Consider the following 22,091-nt stretch of genomic DNA (forward strand, 5'->3'; position numbering starts at 1 on the left):
ATTTGACTTTGTAACAAACTGGCTGATTTACACATTTTTACCCACTCTGTTTGGTGCTATCAAACTGTTCTTCGTCCAGTGAGAAGGTAATTTTATTTTTCAATGGCAAAAATGGTGGCTGTGGAATTGGCATGTAGGATTCTGTGTACATAAAAGACGGACAGGAGCTGGCTTCTTCAGTGGTGCAGACTGCTGTGAAGTAGCCCAAGGCACAACAATAAACCACTTTCCTCTCTCATTAGAGCTGCAGGTGAACGCGATCCCTGGGCTCGGCTGAGAACCCAGCCTCCCCCCGAGAGCTGCTTGTTTGGCACGAAAGTACGGGTCTGTCCTCCGGCCTTGTTCATTCCTTATTTCTGTAAGGCATAACCATAAATCCCCGACCTCACAGAGGGATGGGGTAGTTTCGTTAATGGTTTGTCAGGCTCTTAAACAAGCACCAGACCCCTCAGGCAGTGAGCGTCGGTGCGGCACGGGCCGGCCCAGCCGGGGAGAAGGTTACCGGCCAGGCCCGAGCCAACTCCTCAGGAGTCAAGGGGCAGCGCTCCCCGTCCTCGGCCGCCCTGGCGCTCTGTCAGGCCCGGCTCGACGCTCCTGATGGGTCGGGTGACACCGCGGCCTCGAGTCCCGGGATGAGGGAGGGGGAGCCGCGCACCTGCCGGGGCCCTCCCGCTGTGCCGCCAGGGAGCGGAGCGCAGGGCACCTTCCGCCCCGGCGCGGCAGCAGCCGAAAGGGCACGGCTCGGCCCCCGCCCGCCACAGCGTGGAGCCGGCGGCCGCCCACCCCCGCCGCCGCCCGCGCACGTGTGCCGGGGAAGGCGTTCGGTGCCGTTCTCCGCCCGAGCGGCGCTTCCCCTCGCTCCCCGCCACCTCCCCCCTTCGCAGCGGGAGCGGAGAGCAGCCTCCGCCCGACACGCCCGGCAGCGCCGGGGCCGCTCTCCGACGTGCCTCCCGCGAGGGCGGCCGAGCCAGGACGTCGCCGCCGCCGATGGCCGCCCCGCTGCCCGGTGTGCTGCGCGCCTCAGGGACGGCGGTGGAGCCCGAGGGCGGCGGCCCCCGCGGCGCAGCGGGCTCCCCCTGCCCGCTCCCCCAGCCCCCTGGGGGGGACCCGCAGCCCTCGCCCCCCGACAGGTAAGGCCGGACCCCGGGCGGGCACCGCCGGCCCTGCCTGCTCCCTCGAGGGCCCGCCTGCCGCCGTCTAGGGGCTGACCGGCGTCCTGCGGGCGGGAGCGGGGCCTGAGGGTGTGAGTGCCCCGCGGCTTAGGTAGCGGCGGTGTGGGGAGGGGGCCAGGAGCGGGGCGGCCTGGGCCGGGACCGGCCCGCGCCTCTCTGGAACTCCAAAGTTGTTTCCCGGCCCTGCAGACACTTCTCTGCGCTGCAGATGTGTGGCGTCCGCACTCCCACTACCCCCCCCCCCCCCCCCCCCCCCCCCCCTTCTTTTTAGAGGTTTCCCAGTTTGAGGTGGAAAAAGACGATGTTGGCGAGCCTGCCTTGTCACACCGAACCGGGACTCTACTTTCTCTTTGCAGTGTCTTGTCTTACAATGTTCGTGAGATAAACGGCTCCACCGTTAGCGATGCCGCTGTAATTGCTGTCAGCGAAGTGCACCGTTTGCTACCTCTGAGGCTGTTCTTAAAGGCACTGGTCTCTATTCTTAGTAAGGGAAACTGTGAGCTAGGCTTTTCATGAAGCGTCTGATCAGTTTTGGTAGACTGAAGTTTGCAGAATCTTAAAATACTGCATATGGGATTTTTCACTCCGTAATGCTAGATAGCACTTTAAGTGAATATTCAGTGAGGATTTACAGAAAGTAAAGTGTCTTCATTCTGCATCATTACCTTACTCTCATGGTTTTTCCCACATTGTACCAATTAGTATGTGAAATCTGGAGTGATAATAATAAGGTAATAAAGCTAAATACTTGGAGTCATCAACTCACACATACAGAAAATATGTAGGCAGACTGGGTGTTGCTGTCCAAATGAAAGCAAGTAGACAAAGTGCTGTTGAGTATTTTCTGTGAGAAAACCATGCACTGTAATGTACATAGCCATCTAAACAGCCATGTTATTAAGGTGTTGCTGAAGAGATCAGTTATGCACTGATTTAAAGTAAGTACAGGAGTGATTATCTTCACAACTCTTGCAAATACTGCTTGGTGATGCTTCAGACACAATCAGATTTAAGGAGTCAGCAACTGCTGAAACATTTATTTTATGATGGAGCTATGGAGATACAAGTACAAATGCAGTTGAAACCAGAAAGGAGTGTATAGCTTTGCGGTATTTTGCCTTGTCAGTCACTTTGACTCCTGGTGAAAAAAAAAGTTTCCATCGGTTTAAAAAACAGTTGTGATGTACTCAAGAAGTATTACTGAGAAGTTACATGCATCCGCTGTTGTAATATGTGTACATAGGGAATGGCATGAACACAGGGACAACACAATATTTACTAATGTCCTTAGGAGCCAATATAAATATAACTGTGCTCCTGCTCTGCAAAGACTTAAAAATATTCAAACAACTTTATATTCAGAGCTGTATACTTGGATTGCTTTCAAGTAGTGTTAAGCACTGTATGTTAATAGATTCAGCCTACTGATTGAAAAAGAATAACTGCATAAAGAAGCTAATTGCTGCAACCAGGAAGCATTGTGGTATTAATGCCTTAGTATTTAATGCACTGTGGTTGGATACTGCAATTTTAACAGCAGTTGCTATTTGTTATGTTTGATATTATGTATTTTGCTGAAATAGGAGAAAACAGAAAGATGACAATATTTTGGAGATCTCAGCAATTCCAAACCCTTTTCCTGAGCTCTGCTGCTCTCCGTTTGCATCAGTTTTGTCAGCCAGCCTGTTGTCCAAGGAAACTTCAAGAAAAAAGCAGGTAAGATTTCTAAATTATTATTTGACAAATTATAGATTGGTTTCATGAAAGCTTGAGGAAAAAGCTCAGTTACCTATTAAGTTATTTTTCTAATAAAGGTGTTCCATATTTCTGTAATTTGGTGAGATTTTCTCTGTAGGTCACTGATGATTGTAGAAAATGAGGTTTTGGAACCTGTGACTCTAGATGTGACTGTTCTTTCACAGAGCCTACATGTGACTGTGAAAATTTTTCGGGTAAAGCGGAAGCAGGGGCAGGCAGGCAGTACTTTATGTCCTTAAAAGAGAAGTTAATGTCTTTCTTCCCTTCCTCCCAACCTCCAATTACTGTCATCAGTGCTATAGCACAGAGAAATTTAACAGCCATTGAGCAGCTTCTTTTGTCTGAAGGTCTAATTTTGGTAGGATAATTGAATAAACCCAAAATTTATGGGGAAGGAGCAAATGCTGTGTACATGGCATATATTTTATATGCATGTGTGTTTATTTGTCTACAGCTGATGTTACTGTATTTCCATAAATGCCTTAAAGTATAAACCAATGGAAGTTCTGAGTGGGCAGACAGACCTGGCAATGCTTTGTCTTAGTTCTGTTCACACACAATTTAAATGTTATCCTGAGCAGGGGCATAGATTAAGGAGGAAATTTCCAATTAATGGAAATTACTGGTGTTGAAGATCTCCTTCATTCTAAAAGCTTACATTCTGTTTTCTTGAGCCTAGAATGAGTTCTGACAAGGAACAACTGTAGGATTAAGGGTACCACTTCCTTCACATTCTCAGTGGTCTGCAAGACCCTGTCTTAACAGTTTTAGGGATGATATTGGAGGTGTATGAACTTACACTGCTGTTGGTTATTCAGTTTTTAGGTTTGCATGAAGAAATTGTCTGGAAGTCAAAGTTTCTTGTAGTTGTATTAACTTTTCTGAAGTTGACCAATCATGGCTGTTTCTGTGTGCCTGCCAGAGAACTTTATTAGCAGATTCCTGGCTGACACCTTAAGGAGGATCTTATCCCTGCTTCTGCAGTGAAAAAATATGTATGTGTCTGGGAAACTACTGATCCTATCTTGCCATATTTTTCATGTTCGCGCTGTAGTGTCCTTCTGGAGTACTTTTATTGCTTTTTGTTCTTTCTTAACAATAGTAATACTAATCTGAAGCATTTCTGGTCAGTGTGTCTCTAAACATTGCTGAAGCAGTTGCTAAAAGTGCCATAGTTTTGTGCTTGGACAGTAGAAGCATTGACTGCAGAGGCAGGAAGAACACTGTACTAGTAACATCTTTCTGAACGTAAGTGCTAGAAGCCACATTAAAGAATTAGTTTAAATTACACATGTTGCTGGATTAAGTTGCACTTATTGTAGTAACTTTTGTGCTTGCAACTGGTTAGTAGATTTCCCAAGCAAGGTTTAACATACAAAGGTCAACTATCTGCTTTTGTGGCCTGTCATGGTTAACATTACTGACTGGCTTGATCAGTTAACCCAGCCAAGTGTTAAATTCAGTCTCTCAGAAGCTGGAGTTCATAGCTTTGCTGATTTCATGTCTGTTTCTTCATAAAGATTCTTCTCATATATTTTGTGACAATTTCTGCTCATAGTCCTTCCATTCTGTTGGTTTTCCATTTAAGAGTGTAGTGTTCTCTCTAGTAAAAGTAGGATCAAGAACAGCTCGTTTACTGACAGAAGTGAGCTAAAATAATAATGGTGCTAAAATAATACGAAGGGCCTGGTACATTTGCCAGTTACCGGAAGAACTGTGAGGAGTCTTCCTTTTATTTAAAGGAGGCATTTTAACAGGACCATGCTTTCTGTCAAAAAGCTTTTCACCAAGGTATCTGTTTATGGCCACTGCAGGATAAATGGTGCTGGGCTAAGCAGACCTTCTGTCAGACTCAGTATGACTGTTCTTAAGTTCTTAATTTAAAGTTATTAAAGGCTGAGGCCAAATGGCAACTGTTGAGTTAAACTTTTTATCTTTGATTCAGGTTGAAGTCTTCTAATATATTTATAAAATTACTTAGGTTTGTAAAGGAGAGAGGTGTGAAAAGAGGAGAAGTGAATTGGCTGTGGCTTTGACTTCCCACAGTTGTGGAGGTCGTGCTTGGAAATATCATGTCCCCATATTTTTATTTTGCCAACTTTGTAACATCTCTGTCTGCAAATACTTAAGCCAAATACAAAAATTTCATTGTATGCAGTCCCCAAGGTCACGAATATTACTGTTACAGTTTGATAGTTTTGGAACTCCTTAGAGAAACGAGCTACATTTAAGCACTTTTAAAAAATCTTAATATTGTTGATAGGTGCGAGATTTTTTTCTGTTGCCCCTCTGATGATCTACATGTTTTTCAGTGATTCTTCTTTTAGATTGCTTTCTTTCTCATTTAGTTTCTTTTTCTACTATGTCTTTATTTTAGGCATAATAAAGAAAAATTACAGAGTGAATTTCTACTTATGTCTAATAAGTAGCTATTATCAAAATAGGCTTTTCTAAAAGAAAAAAAAGAAGTTATGCCTCTTCTGTCTTGTTTTTTTCTCTCCAGAAAAGATTTTCTACTTCCCAGGAAAAAAGAAGTTGTCACAAGTATCTATTCTCTTATTCTTAACACCTATGACATCTGAAATCTTTTCTCTTCTGAATAGATAATTAGCATTATTTTGAATTCTTGTTTTTCTAAGCTGAAGTTCTTTATGTATTCTGGTGATCTTTTATCATAAGAGTCTCAAAACATTGAACATGCTGCTTGAACAGTGTGTTTGTTTGTGGGGTTGACTTACAGGAAATAAGTTTATAAAAGCAAATTGGTAAACGCCATGTAGGAGAATAGTGAGTTGCCTCTGTGCTTGGGAAGGAGGACATGTGTATGTCTGAACATTATTTGGTCTGCCTCATCAATACAGCTGTCCATCTTCTTTTCCTTTCTGCAGTTTTGAAAGAGTTTTGTGTTGTATCCCCACAGACTCATAATCATGACATGGTGAGAGTAATTAGAACAAACCTTGAGAGACAACCTGGACTGCTTTGTTCTCTTTTCATTTAAAAAACAGGAGAATGGTGGAGGTCAAAATAAGGAGTAAAAGTATAGAGTCAGTATAGTGACAAATTCTATTATCCTAGAGGAAGGTTTAGAAGCTGGGAGAATAGAAAGGACAGGCCAACACTATGCTGCTGAGAACTGCGGGCTTCTGTGTCAGATGAGCTATTCTCAGTGGAGCATTTCCTGGAGTTGACCCTGTGGAACTGATGTTATGATATCACACCCATGTTTGGGAAGGTGGAACTTTGAGATGTTTCACAAGTTGGAGTGGGTTTATGTAGTTAATGCCCTCATCCTCAAGGGAAAGATGTAGAGGTGAAACCTGAAACTGAATGTATAGATGGCAAGATTACTTTGTGGATTGTGTAATCTATCCTGTAAGAAATCATCAGGTTTGGTATCCTTGGAAGAAATGTAGGAGGGACTTGGGTACTTTGGGCCTGAATTATGTTATATTTGTATATGTTCAGGTAAACGGCATTTTGTGCTTCAGAGTGTGAGACTTCTATTTGAAAAGACCAAAATCCCAGTTTTTTGCTCATGTTTGGCACAGCATGATCAACTAGGTGCATGCTAGGAAATGTTGGCTATGGAGGAATTGATCATTTGCCGTTACTGGGTGGAGTTTGTGAACTCATGTGAAACATCTAATTGTGTCTCAGAGTCTGTGTTCTCCCAGAAGTGGCAAGACACTTAAAATATAAAACACTTTGTACTTTTGTCTCTAATTATGAGCAAAATGGATATTGGTAGGGAAAAATATTAACTGTAAGTAAACATGTTCTGTTCTTTAGTATGCTTTTAGTTTTCTTTGGTCAAATGAACTAAAAAGAAGTTACTATAGTTTTATGAAGGCTTAGCTTTGAAGTCTTTCTGAAATCAAAACCTGAGTCATTTGCACGGGAGTGATAGTTCTTGCCCTGATCAAGGATAAGCCAGAAAGTGTTTCATCACAAAAGTAGTTCAAGGTAATTAGTGCCTTGTGTTTTTAAATTAAATTAGAAGTGCAAAAATAAAACTCAAGTAAATCTCAAGGTGAAGAACACTCAAATCTTAGGAATTTTATCTTGCCTCTTTTGTCTTTCTTGATGTTCTAAACAAGTAGATATTTTTATCATTTAGAATCCAAATATACTCCCACAATGTTCTTTCCAGGAAATCTATTGTATAAAGATCTCAAATACATATTTGGCTGTAGTGGAATGTCACTTCACTTTTTTGCATTAACAAAGATTTTCATCTAAAGCTCTTTGGCAAAGAAGAACTGAAAGCAACTTTATGACAAAGAACAGATGTTTCTTTAAATGTGTGCCCTTCTAAGTGTATGAATAATATTTACCATTGACGGTTGCAGTTGGAGTACCATTTATTTTGTTCTATAGCTATAGTTCAGGGTCTTCTAGTGTACCCACTTGAAGCCTCATTCTTACACATTTTTCATATAATTCTATTAGCAGGCATAAATGGTTAAGTATCTGGTACTTAGATGTTTTTATGACGGGGTGTTTTTTTTTCTGAAATACTGTTTTTCTCTTGACTTTTAATACAAAAAGATTTTTTATTTAAATGTAATAATTCATGTATTTTCAAGCAATTTCCATGAGTTGAAATACATTTTCTAGCCAAAGATGCATTAATTAAATTTACTCTGTAATTTCAGTCTGTCCGTTTCTCAACAGATCCTTTCCAGGTTGGACAGCATTGCACATACCTCTTTTATCAGTTCTTAGTATTTCTTCCTTCCAGTTTGTAAGCATATATATATATGTTTCTCCCATGTCTTTCTCTAAATTACACAGAAAAACACCCTTAGAATTTGAAAGGAGGAAGGGAAAGGAAAAGGTCTTTCCAGCCAGTTTACAGATTAACAGAAAAATATAACCTGTACAAACTCAAGATTTCTACATGAAATCTCTAATATAAAGACTTGATTCAGTTGGACTCCTTTTTGTGGTGTCTCACCTGGTGGTCTTCTGCTCCAGTTTCTGCCCCTGTTCTTCATTTAAATGGCTGTAGCTACCCTTCCAGGAAAGATTTATTGCTATTATAGCAGATTAAAAGTAGTTAGACTGCCATTAAAAGTTGCTGTTTGAATGCATGTACCTTTGTGCTTTGTCCAGTTGCCTTAACACTGTGGCAGAAAGTCAACAGGTCTATATAGGTAAAACTCTGGAGGCAGTTGAACAGTTTTTCAGTTTAGCAATAAGGAGTATCACTTTGTTTATTCTGAAGTGGCCTAGCACAAACTATCTGATACATCAGCCTGCAGAAATTTCAGATGAATCACCTGGTTTTGACTTTTGTTTTTCTTTCTGTATTTTACTTTATCTTCTTTACATTGGTTCATTCATTAGTGTATCGTTCTTACAGAGGCAAGAAATTGCTTTCTGTCAAACTTCACATCAACCCTGAATGTTATTACACATTAACCTTGTACTTTGTTACTGTCCTAAAACAACTCAAGCAAAGACTCTAAACATTCTAATTTAACAAAAATAGCAGGTATTTTTTTTCCTTTCAAATGAGCACAAAACCAATTTTACTTTAACTTTTCTGGTTACTAAGATATTGCCTCTGCAAGCTTGTTGTTTAATTCACATCAGAAAAACATTAGGCTTAAATTTTTGCAATTTCTAGCTACAAAAGATTTAAAAAAAAATCATCAGTGCTGTCAATGATATTGGTAGACATTTTGCCAGTGTTTTAAAAATTGGAATGATTTTAATCATGCCTTTGATTTTGAATGGTTTTGGCTTCAGCAGCCTGAAAATCAAAACTGAAGTGTCTAATCTTTTTTGTTAGGACTGTTTTCTCAAAACAAGAAACTGCCTCTTCTGTGCCTTTTGGAAGTTATATTTTGAACAAGAAACCTCTGGTACATTGCAGTAGATCTAATTCTTTGTGTAGAAAATGTCTGTAAATTTGGAAACTTTGATTCTCCCAAAAGTAGTTCTTTAACATTAATCTCTTGAATTCTGAGTTGACTACCTAGTATTTTGGTCCTGTGACACCTCTCTAGTATTTTGTAATTATCGGGTGGCTAGAGCAGAGAGTGGTAAAATCAGTCTCGATTTCTTTGAGTATAAAGAAGTTTTACAGTTAAAGCTAGCTGAAACTGCAGGGAACTTCTGCTCTAATGTTGCTGAGTCACTTTTGATAATTCGCTTATATTGAGCTTGGCTTTAAAAGATTAAATTCTGATGAATGGAGCTTGAATCCTTATGATTTTCAGAAGGGAATTAGATGTGATAGATACTAGGACTGCTTTTATTTATAGTTTTTCCCAGGAATGGTTGCATTTCTTTAGGAATAGACTGGATAACTGAGAATTTAAGGTCATTTGTAGCAGCTCCATTGTCTGCCATAGATAGATGCATGATTAAATAAATATTTTATTGACAGATCTTTTTTCAGGTGGCTTCTCATTGGTGGCATTTTCAGTAAGTGATACTGTGGTAAATGTGGGATGCCAGACATCAGTATCATAACAACAAAACACTGTTGTCTTCTTCCTTTTACTGACCACTGTCTGAACTGTCTTTTGATCAAAATAGGTAACTTTCCCATCTGACTTTCAGGGACACGTCTGGGTTAATCAGAATAGTGTCAAGTAACATTTATAAGTTGTATCATTTATCTGAGATTGATGTTATCACTGATAGAGCTTCCAGTTGGGGATTTCTAAACTTTTCTAGCAGCTGATTATTTCTGTGATGGGATATATCTCTAGCAAGTGATGAAATCCTGCAATGGTAAGTGGGAGATCACTGGCCATGTTCTTGTTTGTCTTCAACATGTTTAAAACTGTTACTTCTGAGGGAATTCACTCATCTCTGTATGACTGCCTTTAATTTGGGAATAAGATAAAAAGAAACCTTCAAGATGGTGTACTTAAGCATGTCTCACATGTTAGAGTCCTTACGGGAGTCACCTCAAATGGGAAGATAAAAAAGAAAAAAAGGCTAATCAGGCCAAAGAAATTTTTTCAACAAGGGCAGCTGTGGGAGGGAAAAGAAATTAGACCTCTGCTCTAGTAAGAGTGTGAACTTTCTTTTCTCCTGTTTCAGTCACAGAGCATTCATTTGCAGCCAGTCAGCTCATATTTGAGCCCAATAGTGTACTTGATATTTAGTACTGAAGTCTCAAGAGATAAATGTATATTGGTTATCTTAGAGGTGTGCCTGTGCTTCTAATTAGGATACAGATGGATTGTTCCTGCTGTTTCTGATATGCATGTATATACTGCTTACCAGTGTGTCTATTTCTTTGCTTCTTAACTGGATATTATATGCACAATAAAACAAGATACAGTAGATTGCCTTGGGAGCAGAATTGGATTTTTCAATGACTGCATTCTTAGACTATAAATAGCCTTTTTATTTTAGTTATGTTATGATAACTCCTGTTACTGATTACATTAAGATTTGGAGTTTATGAACAGCTGCAGGCACTTGATAATGGCACAGAAATGGTATCAACTGTTGAGAAACAGGCTGAAAGTTTTCAAGAATTTGCTGCCATGTAGTGAGGGGAAAGCCCTCAATATGAGGGTTTTCTTAAAACTCAGTTGACAGAACTTTGTTATCAGTATGCTTTTCAGTCAGGCTTCAACCTACTGATAGTGAAAATAGACAGGTGAAAGGCTTTGCAAGGAGTGTGCATAACAAGGCTTTTAGATCCCACAGGTTTGTAAGGAGAATTGAAAGGAAAAGGATGGAAACCTGCGTCATGCTCTTTGGTACTGCAAAATATAGACCTGTGTTAAAGAGTAGTGCTCAGCTTTCTGCCGTTATTCCTGCAGTGTGAACCCTTCCATTATCATTGGAGGGGAGATGAATAATCTGGTAAAACAGAAGATTTTGTCCAGGCTCCTGTGATTTTCATGATTAGGCTTTTCTCTAACATCAGCCCGCCTGGTTAGTGTGTTGTAGCATTAGGAATAATCTCTTCCATTTTGGTAAGCAGGCAGCATCTGTCTAGTTTCTGTCTAGTATAATAATTATTTATTAGGGCTAAAAGAAAATTATCCATATCATGATTTTCATACTTAGTTCACATATCTGTAATTTTTGACTGGTTGCCTTCATATTTATATCTGATTATTGTAATGAAGTTATATTTTAAAGTGATTTTTTTCTTTTTTTTTGTTTTTCTCAAAGTGTAGGGTATTTGTGCATCTGACTTGTTCAGGAGGTAACAGCTGTCCAATTTCAGATTGTCCTGGAAAGCTGTTTTGCTTCTGATGTAGTCATGTAGATGATTGACTCTAGTCCATGATTACTGACTTTAATAGTAAACAAATTTCAGTTTATTGTATTCAGGGAACTTCAGAACATGGAGCTTTGAAAGTACATTTGTGTGTTGTCTCATCTGGGAAAGTCACTGAACAATGAGATCCATTTTTCCCCAGTGTCTTCATAACTACTCCTTTCTATGATCTTAGGATAATATCGTTGTCATTGATGGACCTGAAGAGCAGCCATGAAAAGGCTATGCTCTGGCTTTTGTTTGTTTGGTTGTTGGTGGTGGTTTGTTTGTGTTTTTTTTCCCCTTCATTTAAGATCAAAAGCCAGTTGAAAAGAGTTTTGAAAAGGATACCTCTTGAGTTATTTCTTAAACTTTTTGTACTTTGTACTTCTGCCCACAAGACAATGGCCTGATTAAGTAACACTGAAGGTTAGGCATTAATACTTTTTTTTTTTTAATTTAAGTGTCCAGTAGGGGGTTTGTAACTTTGTTGTTTTTTAGCAGGTATTGGGCAAACACATTGAATACTCATAGGTATGAAAGATAATGTCAGTCTTGTAATATTATTAACGATTTGGAGATAGCTGGTAAAAGCTTACATAAGGAATAGACTTAATGGAAAATTAGAATAATGTACTTGCTGTGTCAATCAAGCCATACAGAAGACTTCAGATATTCGAAACTAATAGGTCTTTGGAGCAGCTGAATGATGAATTCATCACAGAGTCAAAGAATGGTTTGCATTGGAAGGACCTTAAAGGTCATCCATTTCCAATCGCGCTGCCTTGGGCAGAGACACTTTCCATTAGACCAAGTTGCTCAAAGCCCTTCCAAATACAGCCACTGAGTCTGACAATCTTGTTTTAACTATGTTTAAGGGTCAGTTTGACCCAGTTATATCATAGCTATAACCAGGGAGAAGAAGGAAGCTGACACATGGGTAATTGAAGGATAACATTCAAAAGGAGTTCAGAGTTCATGTAGTACATTTTTCTTGGCCAGCAAAAGGACAACAGTCTTCTGAGAACTATGAAATGACATATTTGGAGATAACTCTTCAGTGCAGGATTTGGGGTCTTGCTTTGGGTTATTTAGCTTTGCCCTTGAACTGTGCCAATATGCTGTATTGTTTGGAATATCTGGCTCATCCATGGGAAGGCTAAAAAGGGGAAGAACTGAAACTATGAATTGTGCTGTTTCTTTTTTGTGGTGTGTTAGTCTTATTAAATTTCTATTAAATGCTTTTATGTGTGCTACAATATATGCATATCTAATATACCTGTGAGTACAATTCCTACAGGATCAGGCTCTGTTACCACAAGTTGTTTTCTTACAGCAAAATTTTGAAGCTGTATTACAGAATTTTGAGAACATGTTCCCATAGGAAATGAAACTGTGTGCCTGAAAGGTAAAAACCTAATTGCAAACACTTGACATTTATTATAACTATCTCTAGTAGAAAAGGATGTTAATTCTGTAAGATTTGGAATGAACACTTTAAACTCAATCTCTAGAATAGATTTTGATTCTTCTGATTTCTCAAATTAGTCATTAGAGTTTTGAACTGGAGCTTAAGAGAGAAAGATAGAAACAAATAAATATACCTTAAACCTAGAAGATCAGTTGCTATGGATCTCTTGCTGCTAGATACTCAGTGTAAAATGAATCAAGTTAAAACTGAACCTTTATTGAGCCAAGGAAATGGATAATATCTGCTGTATTTTCACTGGTTTTATAGTTTTATTAAAAAGCTCTTGTTTTAAAACTGACTGAACAAAGATCAAATGTCTGTCTGCAAACAAGTTCTCTTTGTGACTTGACATCAGTTCCTTACCAGTTTTTTTCCATCCCATGTGTTTCAATCAAGGACAAAAGGTTTTGAAAGTTTAGGAAAGTATTTACTTCCTATTTCTTAGGAGTGTTTATTACTCTTTGGGAGCTGCAGGTAAAATTTTAGTTTTTTGGGAGGGAGCTGTATTCTTTTTCTATTTATGGTGTTTGGTGTTCTTGTCATCAACAGAATTTACCTATGCCCTGCTGACGTTAGGGTGATTTATCATGAAGATACATGCTTTGAGTGCATGGATTCTGAAGTGTCTTACTGGTGCCAGTGACTTGTCATGTAGTTTTTGCCACTTGAAAAATTACATTAAATTACATTGTTTATCTTTAACTTGCCAGTATATTGACATTGCTTATGTCTTGGAGATAACACTTTTTTTCCCTAGACATTTTGGGTGTTCATCTCTAATTACTGAGAGGGAAAATGCTATCAATATGATCTAATGAATTTTAGCATGGACTGTTGTACTATTTGCTAAGTCAGTAATGAATATTTCTAGGACATATACATGAAATGTGTGCTCCATGATAAAGTAACTTCCTATGAAACTGCAGTAGTCTCCATATCTGATACATTATTGCATGAGATGTTATGAATACTTAATATAAATAATTTTAGCAGAATATCTGCAATCTTCACTGGTGGTGAGCAATGTTTCTGATGCAAACTGCTGTTCAGGAGTTTTAAAAGAAATATCAAATATTACAGTTCCAGCATCTGTTTAACAATTTGGTTTACAACAGGATTATTGCTTAGTCATGATGCATAAAAGCAAAAAACTTTTTCTGCTATAAAGCACATTATGAGACCTTTAAAAAAGATTATAGCTTTCTTTATTGTATACGGAATGCAGAATTCTACCCTTTTTCCTGAAGAATTAAAAAAATATTACTTCCTTAGAACCACATTAATGAAACCAGGCTTGTTATGCAGGTATTTGATACATAAAATAAATAATGTAAGTGGGGTGATCAACAATTTGAGTTCATAAAACAGTCTTAAATTCCATTCCTTTGTAACATTTTACTTGCCACATTTTCAGGGCTTTGTTGCACTGCAACAGTAGAAATTGTATTACTTGAGTAAAAGATGGGGTTTGCTGCTGCTCTGAATAAATGTAGATAAGAATCAGAATGAAACTTCATGGACACATCTGTTCTTATGCTCAGCTACTTTCTTTAAACCTGAAGATCAGAAGCATTGAAGAGTATTTTGTTTGCTGGGAAAAGACAGGAAGAAAACCCCAACACTGTAACCACTCATTATGAAGTGTTAAAATACAGTCTTTTAATCATTTGCGTTTTGTTTTTGTTTTGACAGTGAAGACAAGTTTCTGAGTGATAGAAATGCATATTGTTCTGCTTATTTTTATAGCCAGACATACCAGTGTTGGCCTTTCCAAGGAGAGAAGATGAGTTTTCAAGCTCTTTGGTTGATTTCCAGTTAGTCGTACCCAGTATCTTCTGTAATTGGCTTTGAATGGGTGTCATTTACTACATTCTTAGTCTTTTCTTTGCACTGACTGTCCAATATTTAGGTTTTAAGAAGTTAGGCTTCAAGAAATATTGCTAACTACTTTGTTCTGCTTCATGTTATCACTTTGAAGGATGGTCAGTTTTGTGAAGAGCAGACATGAGTTTGTCTTTGAGTAACACTGCCTGCAGTTATGCCAATAGCTCTGCAGAAAGGGGTACAGCATTTACATCAGTCTTATAATTCTGATTTTAGTATGGATTGGTAATACATGTATTTAGCATAAATAATGTTTTAAATAAATATATTTAATATTTATTTTTTTATTTCTCTAGTGTAATAAATTATGTGAGGTACATATTTACACAACATACATAAATATTTATGTGTACATAAATGAATATTTGTTACTGTGCTTTTTTGTTACTATAATTCTGTACCTTGTGCAAGTTGATTTTGCTTACAGATTAATGTAGGTTTTAAATATGGAGTGTGATAATGGCATTTCAGAATATTAATATATGCCTCTGTAGAAGGCTATGGTACTGTGTCTAATGGAGGATTACTGGAGCCTAGTTCCACAGGGTTTACATCAGCCTTAAATGCAAAATACTTTTTTCTTACTCCTGCTGGCTAGCCCATTAGTACTGAATGGCCCATTATGTATTTTGGGAATCAGGGTAACACTGCACAGTGTTTCTCCATAGCCACTGTAGCTTCCCTTTTTTTATTAAGTCACTAAAAAGTGGAAGCAATACAAAATCATTACACATACGTGCACTAGGCTTGCCTGGTGTAACTCTATGCATTGGGGGTATCTGTGAAGTTAAAAATACACATGGAAGTGAAGTACAGAAATATGACTCTCTATTAAGGCAGATATATTAGCTTCTAAGAAGTTAGTTGTAACAAACTAAGTAATTCATTAGTTCAATTTATTTTGTAAATGTGTAGATATTTTTCAAAAATTCAGTGCTGCCTAATTTGCCTGAATCACTGTTAATAAATTCTTCTGTTACTCAGAGGCTTTTAATATACCACCAATGTGAAAAATTAAATTTCACTGTATTAAATGATTCTCTTGAGCAATATTCACAGGACACAGCATATACTTTTTATGGTATTGGCATAAGTCCAGCAGGTCTAAAGTAGTATAAACATGTAGCTCTTACTGATTTGGGATATATGTTATTCTTTTAGATTACTTCATTGTTTGAGTTGGAGGGGAAGCCTGTGAACATACAATTTTAGTGTGATTGGTACAGCTTAGATTATATTACTAACTTCATAAAATCACATACTACTTTTCTGGTATAGTAACTCCTCTTTCAGGTTTAGATGTGTGCATGATAAGTTCTTACACAGTTTTGTCCTGATAATTTGGCCTATCTGTGTTACAGTCCTGACAATTTTAAAAATTATGGTTTATGGGTTTTTTTCTCTCAGCTCTCATCCTCTCAATGCTGTGGTGTTCCCTTCCCTTCCTCTCTTCCTCCCCTTAACACCCCACCTGGTCTCAAATCTTCAGTTGTCATAGTTATTTTATTTTTGACTGTTCTTTGATTATTTGTATGTTAGGAAATGAAGGTCTTTGTTCTTGCAGTGTGTAGTTGTGCTGGAGTCCTCCCGTATGCATACAGCAGTACTTGGTGCTAGGTGGGAGGGGAGAGATGTATAACTTTGCTCAATCTAGCATTCCTAAGGCTGGGAAACCCGGTTTTAACTGAACTGTGTATTTTAGTGGATTAATTTTCTTTTTTTGCTGTTGAGAGATGGGCATCATTCTCTGAGGAAACTTATGGGTTTTTCTCTTTTGACAACTACATGGTGAGTAAGACCATCTACTGTGCATTCTCTCCTATTTTAAAACAAATATTTTCAACACTACTATCAAATTAGCTTTCAGCAGTTACTGGCTTTACTTTTTCTCTGTGCACTTTGCAAGCCAAATGGCAGTAGCAGGAGGAAGCAGCACAGGATGTTGCCTTAGGTAGGTATTGGGTTACACATAGTTGCAAAAATTCTCAAAGGCATGTGTCCTCACTGAGGTCTCACTGCCAAATTTAATAGTCCTGTTTATGCTTGCGATGTTTTTATCTACACATGTAGAATTCCTCCTGTAAGAATCTTCTCTCTTTGCGGAAAGTGCTTTTGTTATTTCTGTAGCAATAACATAATTTCTGGAACTGGAATACTGGAGTGAGGGAGGGAAGGTAGGAAGGCAGGCAAGAAAGAACCTTGCTTGTAAGAAGTAACAGTTGAGCATACATGTGCATGTGTAAATTTGGGTTTGTTTCTCATGGACATTAGAACCTTAGACATCTCCTTTAACTAAAAGTAGTGCAACATCAATTTTTTGTAATGCAAGAAGAATCTGAAAATGTAAAAATGTTGTGTTAGCACTGCATGATCAAGGAAACTTAAGCTTTAGCTCATGAAGTACTATTTTAGGCTATCGAACATCCCCAGTCATTATTTCTTAAATTCATGGGATGGGTAATTGTGTAAGAAGTCTCATTTTATTGTGGTATTTCTCCTCCCTCACAAAAGGTAAAAGTTTGCGTTGTCAGTGTGCTCATCTGGCTGTTCTGCCAGTTTCTTGAATATATGTTTTTCTCTCATTTTCATTCTACATATGTAATGTGTCTTGTCCAAAGTTATTTCATACTTCTTTCTGGTTTAAAATAGGTACTTACCACAGTTGATGTGTTTTATTCTTAAGTAATCCATTTTTAACTAAAGCTGTAGAGCCTCATTTAGTTTCCAAGGGTGTTTTTAGCACAGGCAGAAAAATTACTTGCTTAATAAACATGGGGAATTATGCATATTGAGTACTATTACAACCAGATTTATAGTGTGTTTAGACTAGACATATAATTAATCCAGTGCAGTTAGAGTAAATGTCTTCTTTATGTTTTGTGTGAATAATTTTGTGTATTTGTCTAAAATGTGTTGGGGGTTTTTGTGTTTTTTGTTTTGTTTTGTTTTTTTTTTTAAATTAGATTCTAAAGGTCATAATGGATTCAGAACAGTGTTTTACAGTCAGTTAAAGACTAATCATTTATTCAAGATAACAAGTCTGGCAGACTTGTGGGCATTTAAATGTTAAATACAGAAGAGTGCTTACACACCTGATGTTGGACACAAGGTGTATAAACAATGAGGGTTGTATTTTTTTCCACAGCAGCAGGGAACTTTATAGGATACTAGGTTACATGGTGTTGAAAACCTTTGTTGTACGTATGTGGTAGGTATTGCAGCTGAATAATTTCCAGTGATTCTTTAAGAGATTGTATAGTGTCTTTTAAATGGAAGAAATATTGATTAGAAAATGAGGATGTGATTTAGATTGCTCAAGTCAAGGAATGTTATAAGCATGCAAATTTCAAGATTCTCTTGCATCTTTATTCCATTTATTTTTCTGGCCTGAAGTCACACGCTACTTTAATCAACATTTGCCCCTCCCCCAAGGAAAAAATGGTCACTTAAACCAAATTGTACTGAGAATTAGTGATGTCTGTCTGCAAGGCTAAGAGCCTGAAAGTAATTTTTCAGTTCTGCATTTGGGTTCCCTGAGATGAAAGGCCAATGTGCTAATCCAGGAATTTTAAATAAGGCACTGTAAGTGACATGGTAATGGTGTCATTAAGTGGATACCTTTTATAAAATAACTGGAGGCAGGCAAAGCATTCATGTATGAAACATCTCTTTGTAAGGACAGTTTTAAAAACAGTCATGTAAAGATGCGTAAACAAGATTTGTGCCCTTTTGTCTTGTTTTACAGAATAAAAATAAGAGAAATACAGTAATAAATAATACAGTACAATAGTAAAAGAAAGGGTAACATCTTGCAATGATTTGAACACAAATGAGAGGTTTAAGTGGGAGATAGACTTGAGTGTGCTTTAAAGACTTTAGGAAGAGTGTTCAGAAAACCTGTGGTTGTCAAGGTGAAGTATTTGAATCACTGTAAGTGGCTTATTCTTGATGGAATGTTTTGTGACTTACTGGGAGGTCTGAGAGAAGACAATGGGGATAACCACAGGTAAAGCAGTAAGATAGGCCTAACTGGAAATTCAGTATAGAATTAAATCTTAGAGATAGATTACTAGGATAAAGCATCGGGATATGCTGCTGCTGGAAGTGCAGTTCGATACATACAGTAAAGTATGTAAAGCCAGAACAAGAGTTGAGGAAGGAGGAGGAGGAATATATATGGGAGTGGGCAGAAACCCAGACTGAATTCAGGAGACTGGTATTGTGTTTTTGAAATAAACTTGTGTTTAAAATTGCTAGAAGGCCAAGCTGCTGTGTAGGCTCAAGGAAAAGTCTTGTCACTGTTGTTATATCTAACATGTGCTGAGATAGCTGCATTTGGTTTGGGGGTATATATAATTCTTGCTTTCTCTTAATAATACATTGAAGCTTCACAAAACTAGTTTTAGAAGTATCTACCTCAGATACTTGTTCAAGGAAGCATACAACTTTCCTGTTAGTTGTGAGAGTGTTCATGAACTGCCTAGAATTCAGTCATGTCATACCGTACTTGCAGGTATTGCTACCTACTCATGACAGAGGCTGAACTGATGCTAGAAGTTCAGTTTGTGGATGATAGGGAAGAAGGAGGGTGGTAGACTGACATTCTCTGTCATTGTGAAAGAGGTCTGGTTAGGTCTAGGGACTGTTCAGGAGTCCCTATTGACAGGGCCTCCTCAGGGGGTATAGCAGTCATATGTCGTTTGCCAGTCATTTCTTGCTTTGAATAACATGAAACCCGTAGAACCTACTACAATTTTTAATCATGTATAAAAATGATCCCACATTTCATATAAATGAAATCAAAATGGCACTAACTGTAGGAGTCCTTACGGTTCAGCTGCTGGGGTGGAGAAGGAGGATTTTTCTATCCTGCAACATTCCAGTCTCTACAAGCAATGCAGTTTTACATAATATGTTGTACAGAAAATGGTCAATGAGCTTGGAGTTTAAAATGTATAGTACTGTGCTGCATAGTTGCCATGAAGGTAGATAGGGATGCATGTGTATGTGAGAAAGGGTGAGTAGTAAGTGCACAGAGCATTTTAAAAAGTCTTAAAATCTTAATGGTTTAATGCACTTGGTCATTACTTGTCCCTTGTATAGTTTGACAAGGTTTAGTGACACAATTAACGTTGCACTCTGTCTCCTCTCTGTCTTCAGTTCTTGAACAAATCTTTGATACGTTTTTTTTTTTTTTTTCAGTTTCTTCTTGCCTTCTTTGAACATCTAACATTCTTCATACAGTAACCAAGGAAATTGGCAGTGTTTAGTGCCCTGTTCTGCTCATAATCCTTTTCTGTTGGCAGAAATCCTTTGGAAAAAAAAAAAACCAAAAACAACAACAGCTTTTTCATCAACTTAAGAAAGTGCTTGGCCATTTTCTAGCTCTAGTACTTTAGTCTCCTCTTGAATAAATTAGGCTTCAAGAAGTCAGAACTTGACCTTCAGACTGTGTTATCTAGCCTTGAAGTATACCAGGAGCTATTGCTGAGTAGTTATCTCTGCTGACAGTAAACCTCATACTGATTATGCTACATTGCTGTATATGAAGGGAGAAACTCAACAAACCATACACAAGGTGTTGGTGTCAGTCCTGTGTGAAAAATCAAATTTTCCTAACTTACACCTCTTCTTTGTGTTGCTTTCAACATGCTACAACAATACATAAGCAAGTACCTGAAAAATTAGATTTTGTTTTTGATAAATTGAAGATGCATTAATAAATACCAGTTAAATTCATTACCTTGCATCAAGCAATGCTTCATATTTAAGCTTGCTTTCTTCCTCATTTCTATGCTGTTGCTATGGGTACTGGCCATGCCCTGTGTCTCCCCTGCTCCTTGTTTTTTGTGCCTGTGGGTCAGGAACAAAGGCAGGACCAACCCAACAAAAAGCCAGCTGCCTTAAGCACCTAAAAATGAAGTTCTGACTGTATTATCATACACTGTGTTTGCATGACAAGGTTCCAGTAGTGGGGGGGCTACAGGGGTGGCTTCTGTGAGAAGCTGACAGAAGCTTCCCCTGTGTCTGATAGAGCCAATACCAGCAGCTCCAAGACGGACTCGCCACTGCCCAGGGCTGAGCCCATCAGCAATGTAGCACCTCTGGGATGACATAGTTAAGGAGGGGGAAAAAACTTGCTGTGTGTTGTGCAACTGCAGCTGGAGGGAAGATTGCTAATATGTGAGAGAAGCAGCTCTGCAAACAGCAAAACCAAAATGAAGGAGGAGGTAAGGAAGTGGTGTTCTAGGTGTAAGAGCAGAGATTCCCTATCAGCCTGTGGTACAGACCATGGTGAGGCAGGCTGTGCCCCTTGCAGCCCATGGAGCTCCATGGTGGAGCAGATATTCACCTGCAGTCTGGGAAGGACACCACACTGGAGCAGGGGGATGCCTGAAGGAGGCTGTGACCGTATAGGAAGCCTGTTCTGAAGCAGGCTCCTGGCAGGACCTATGGCTCTATGGAGAGAGGAGCCCATGATGGAGCAGGTTTGCTGGCAGGACTTGTGACCTCATGAGGGATCCATGGTGGAGCAGCCTGTTCCTGAAGGACTGCACCCCATAGAAGGGATCCACACTGGAACAGTTAGTGGAAAAGATGCAGGCAGTCAAAAGAACTGATACTGATGAAGTTCATGGAGAACTGTTTCCCATTGGAAGGACTCTACTCTGGAGCAGGGTAAGAGTGTTAGGAGTCCTTCCTCTGGGGAGGAGGGAGCACCAGAGACAGCATGTGATGAACTGACCACAACCCCTGTTTCTTGATCCCCTGCACCACTGAGCAGGGAGAAGGTAGAGGCAATCTGGAGTAAAGTTACACCTGAGAAGAAGGGAGTAGTGATGAGAAGGGATTTAAAGATTTGGAGGTTTGTTGTTTTTTTTTTCTCATTATCCTACTGTGATTTTGATTGGTAATAAAATTAATTTCCTCAAGTCAAGTCTGGTTTGCATGTGATGGCAATTGTTGAGTGATCTTTCTGTCCTTAATATGACCCATGAGCCTTTTATTACGTTTTCTCTCCCCTGTTCATATGAGGAGGGAAGTGATAGAGCAGCTTTGGTGGGCACCTGGCATCCAGCCAGGGTCAACCCAGCACAGATCAAAACTTCTGAAGCAATACAGTTCTATTTTAATGCTGGAAATTTTACCCTAGTTCCAGTCCATCTTAGTCTCTTACACTGGGTAGTGATTTCCTAAAGTTTCTGTTTTGAAGTTTTCTTCCTTATTCAAGCCTTTATTTGTGTTTACATTATTTCAAGGCAACCTATTTTTTATAGTTTAAAGTAGTTAAATGAGAACAAATTTATTCTACCACAGTATGGTGCATAATACACTGTAGAGTGCCTAGGGAATCGTACAAAGCATGGCAAGTCAAACTTCCTAAGTCAAACATTCCAATAATGCATATCCATCTTCTTGAGCTGGAGTTGATAGGCTTTCATCATATTTATGATATTTCATCATATTTCTCAGACCATATTTCATCTCCTCTTTCTGTCAAATCCTAATGGTGGTCTTGGGCTGCTGACCTATATCTACCCGTACACATGCTTGGGCGTCA

The 22,091-nt window shown here is 38.8% G+C and overlaps 1 protein-coding gene across 1 annotated transcript in view; it reads left to right on the top strand.

Moving 5' to 3' along the window:
• The first annotated feature begins 987 nt into the window (after positions 1-987).
• GRB14 (growth factor receptor bound protein 14) overlaps positions 988-22,091 on the top strand; it is a 63,873-nt gene continuing 42,769 nt past the window's right edge. Inside the window, exons 1-2 of the mRNA XM_034065545.1 lie at positions 988-1,130; positions 2,756-2,888. Of these exons, the coding sequence (XP_033921436.1) occupies positions 988-1,130; positions 2,756-2,888 (276 nt within the window). The remainder of the gene's footprint in view (positions 1,131-2,755; positions 2,889-22,091) is intronic.

The sequence above is a fragment of the Melopsittacus undulatus genome, chromosome 8 (assembly GCF_012275295.1).
Source record: "Melopsittacus undulatus isolate bMelUnd1 chromosome 8, bMelUnd1.mat.Z, whole genome shotgun sequence".
Classification (NCBI taxonomy): domain Eukaryota; kingdom Metazoa; phylum Chordata; class Aves; order Psittaciformes; family Psittaculidae; genus Melopsittacus; species Melopsittacus undulatus.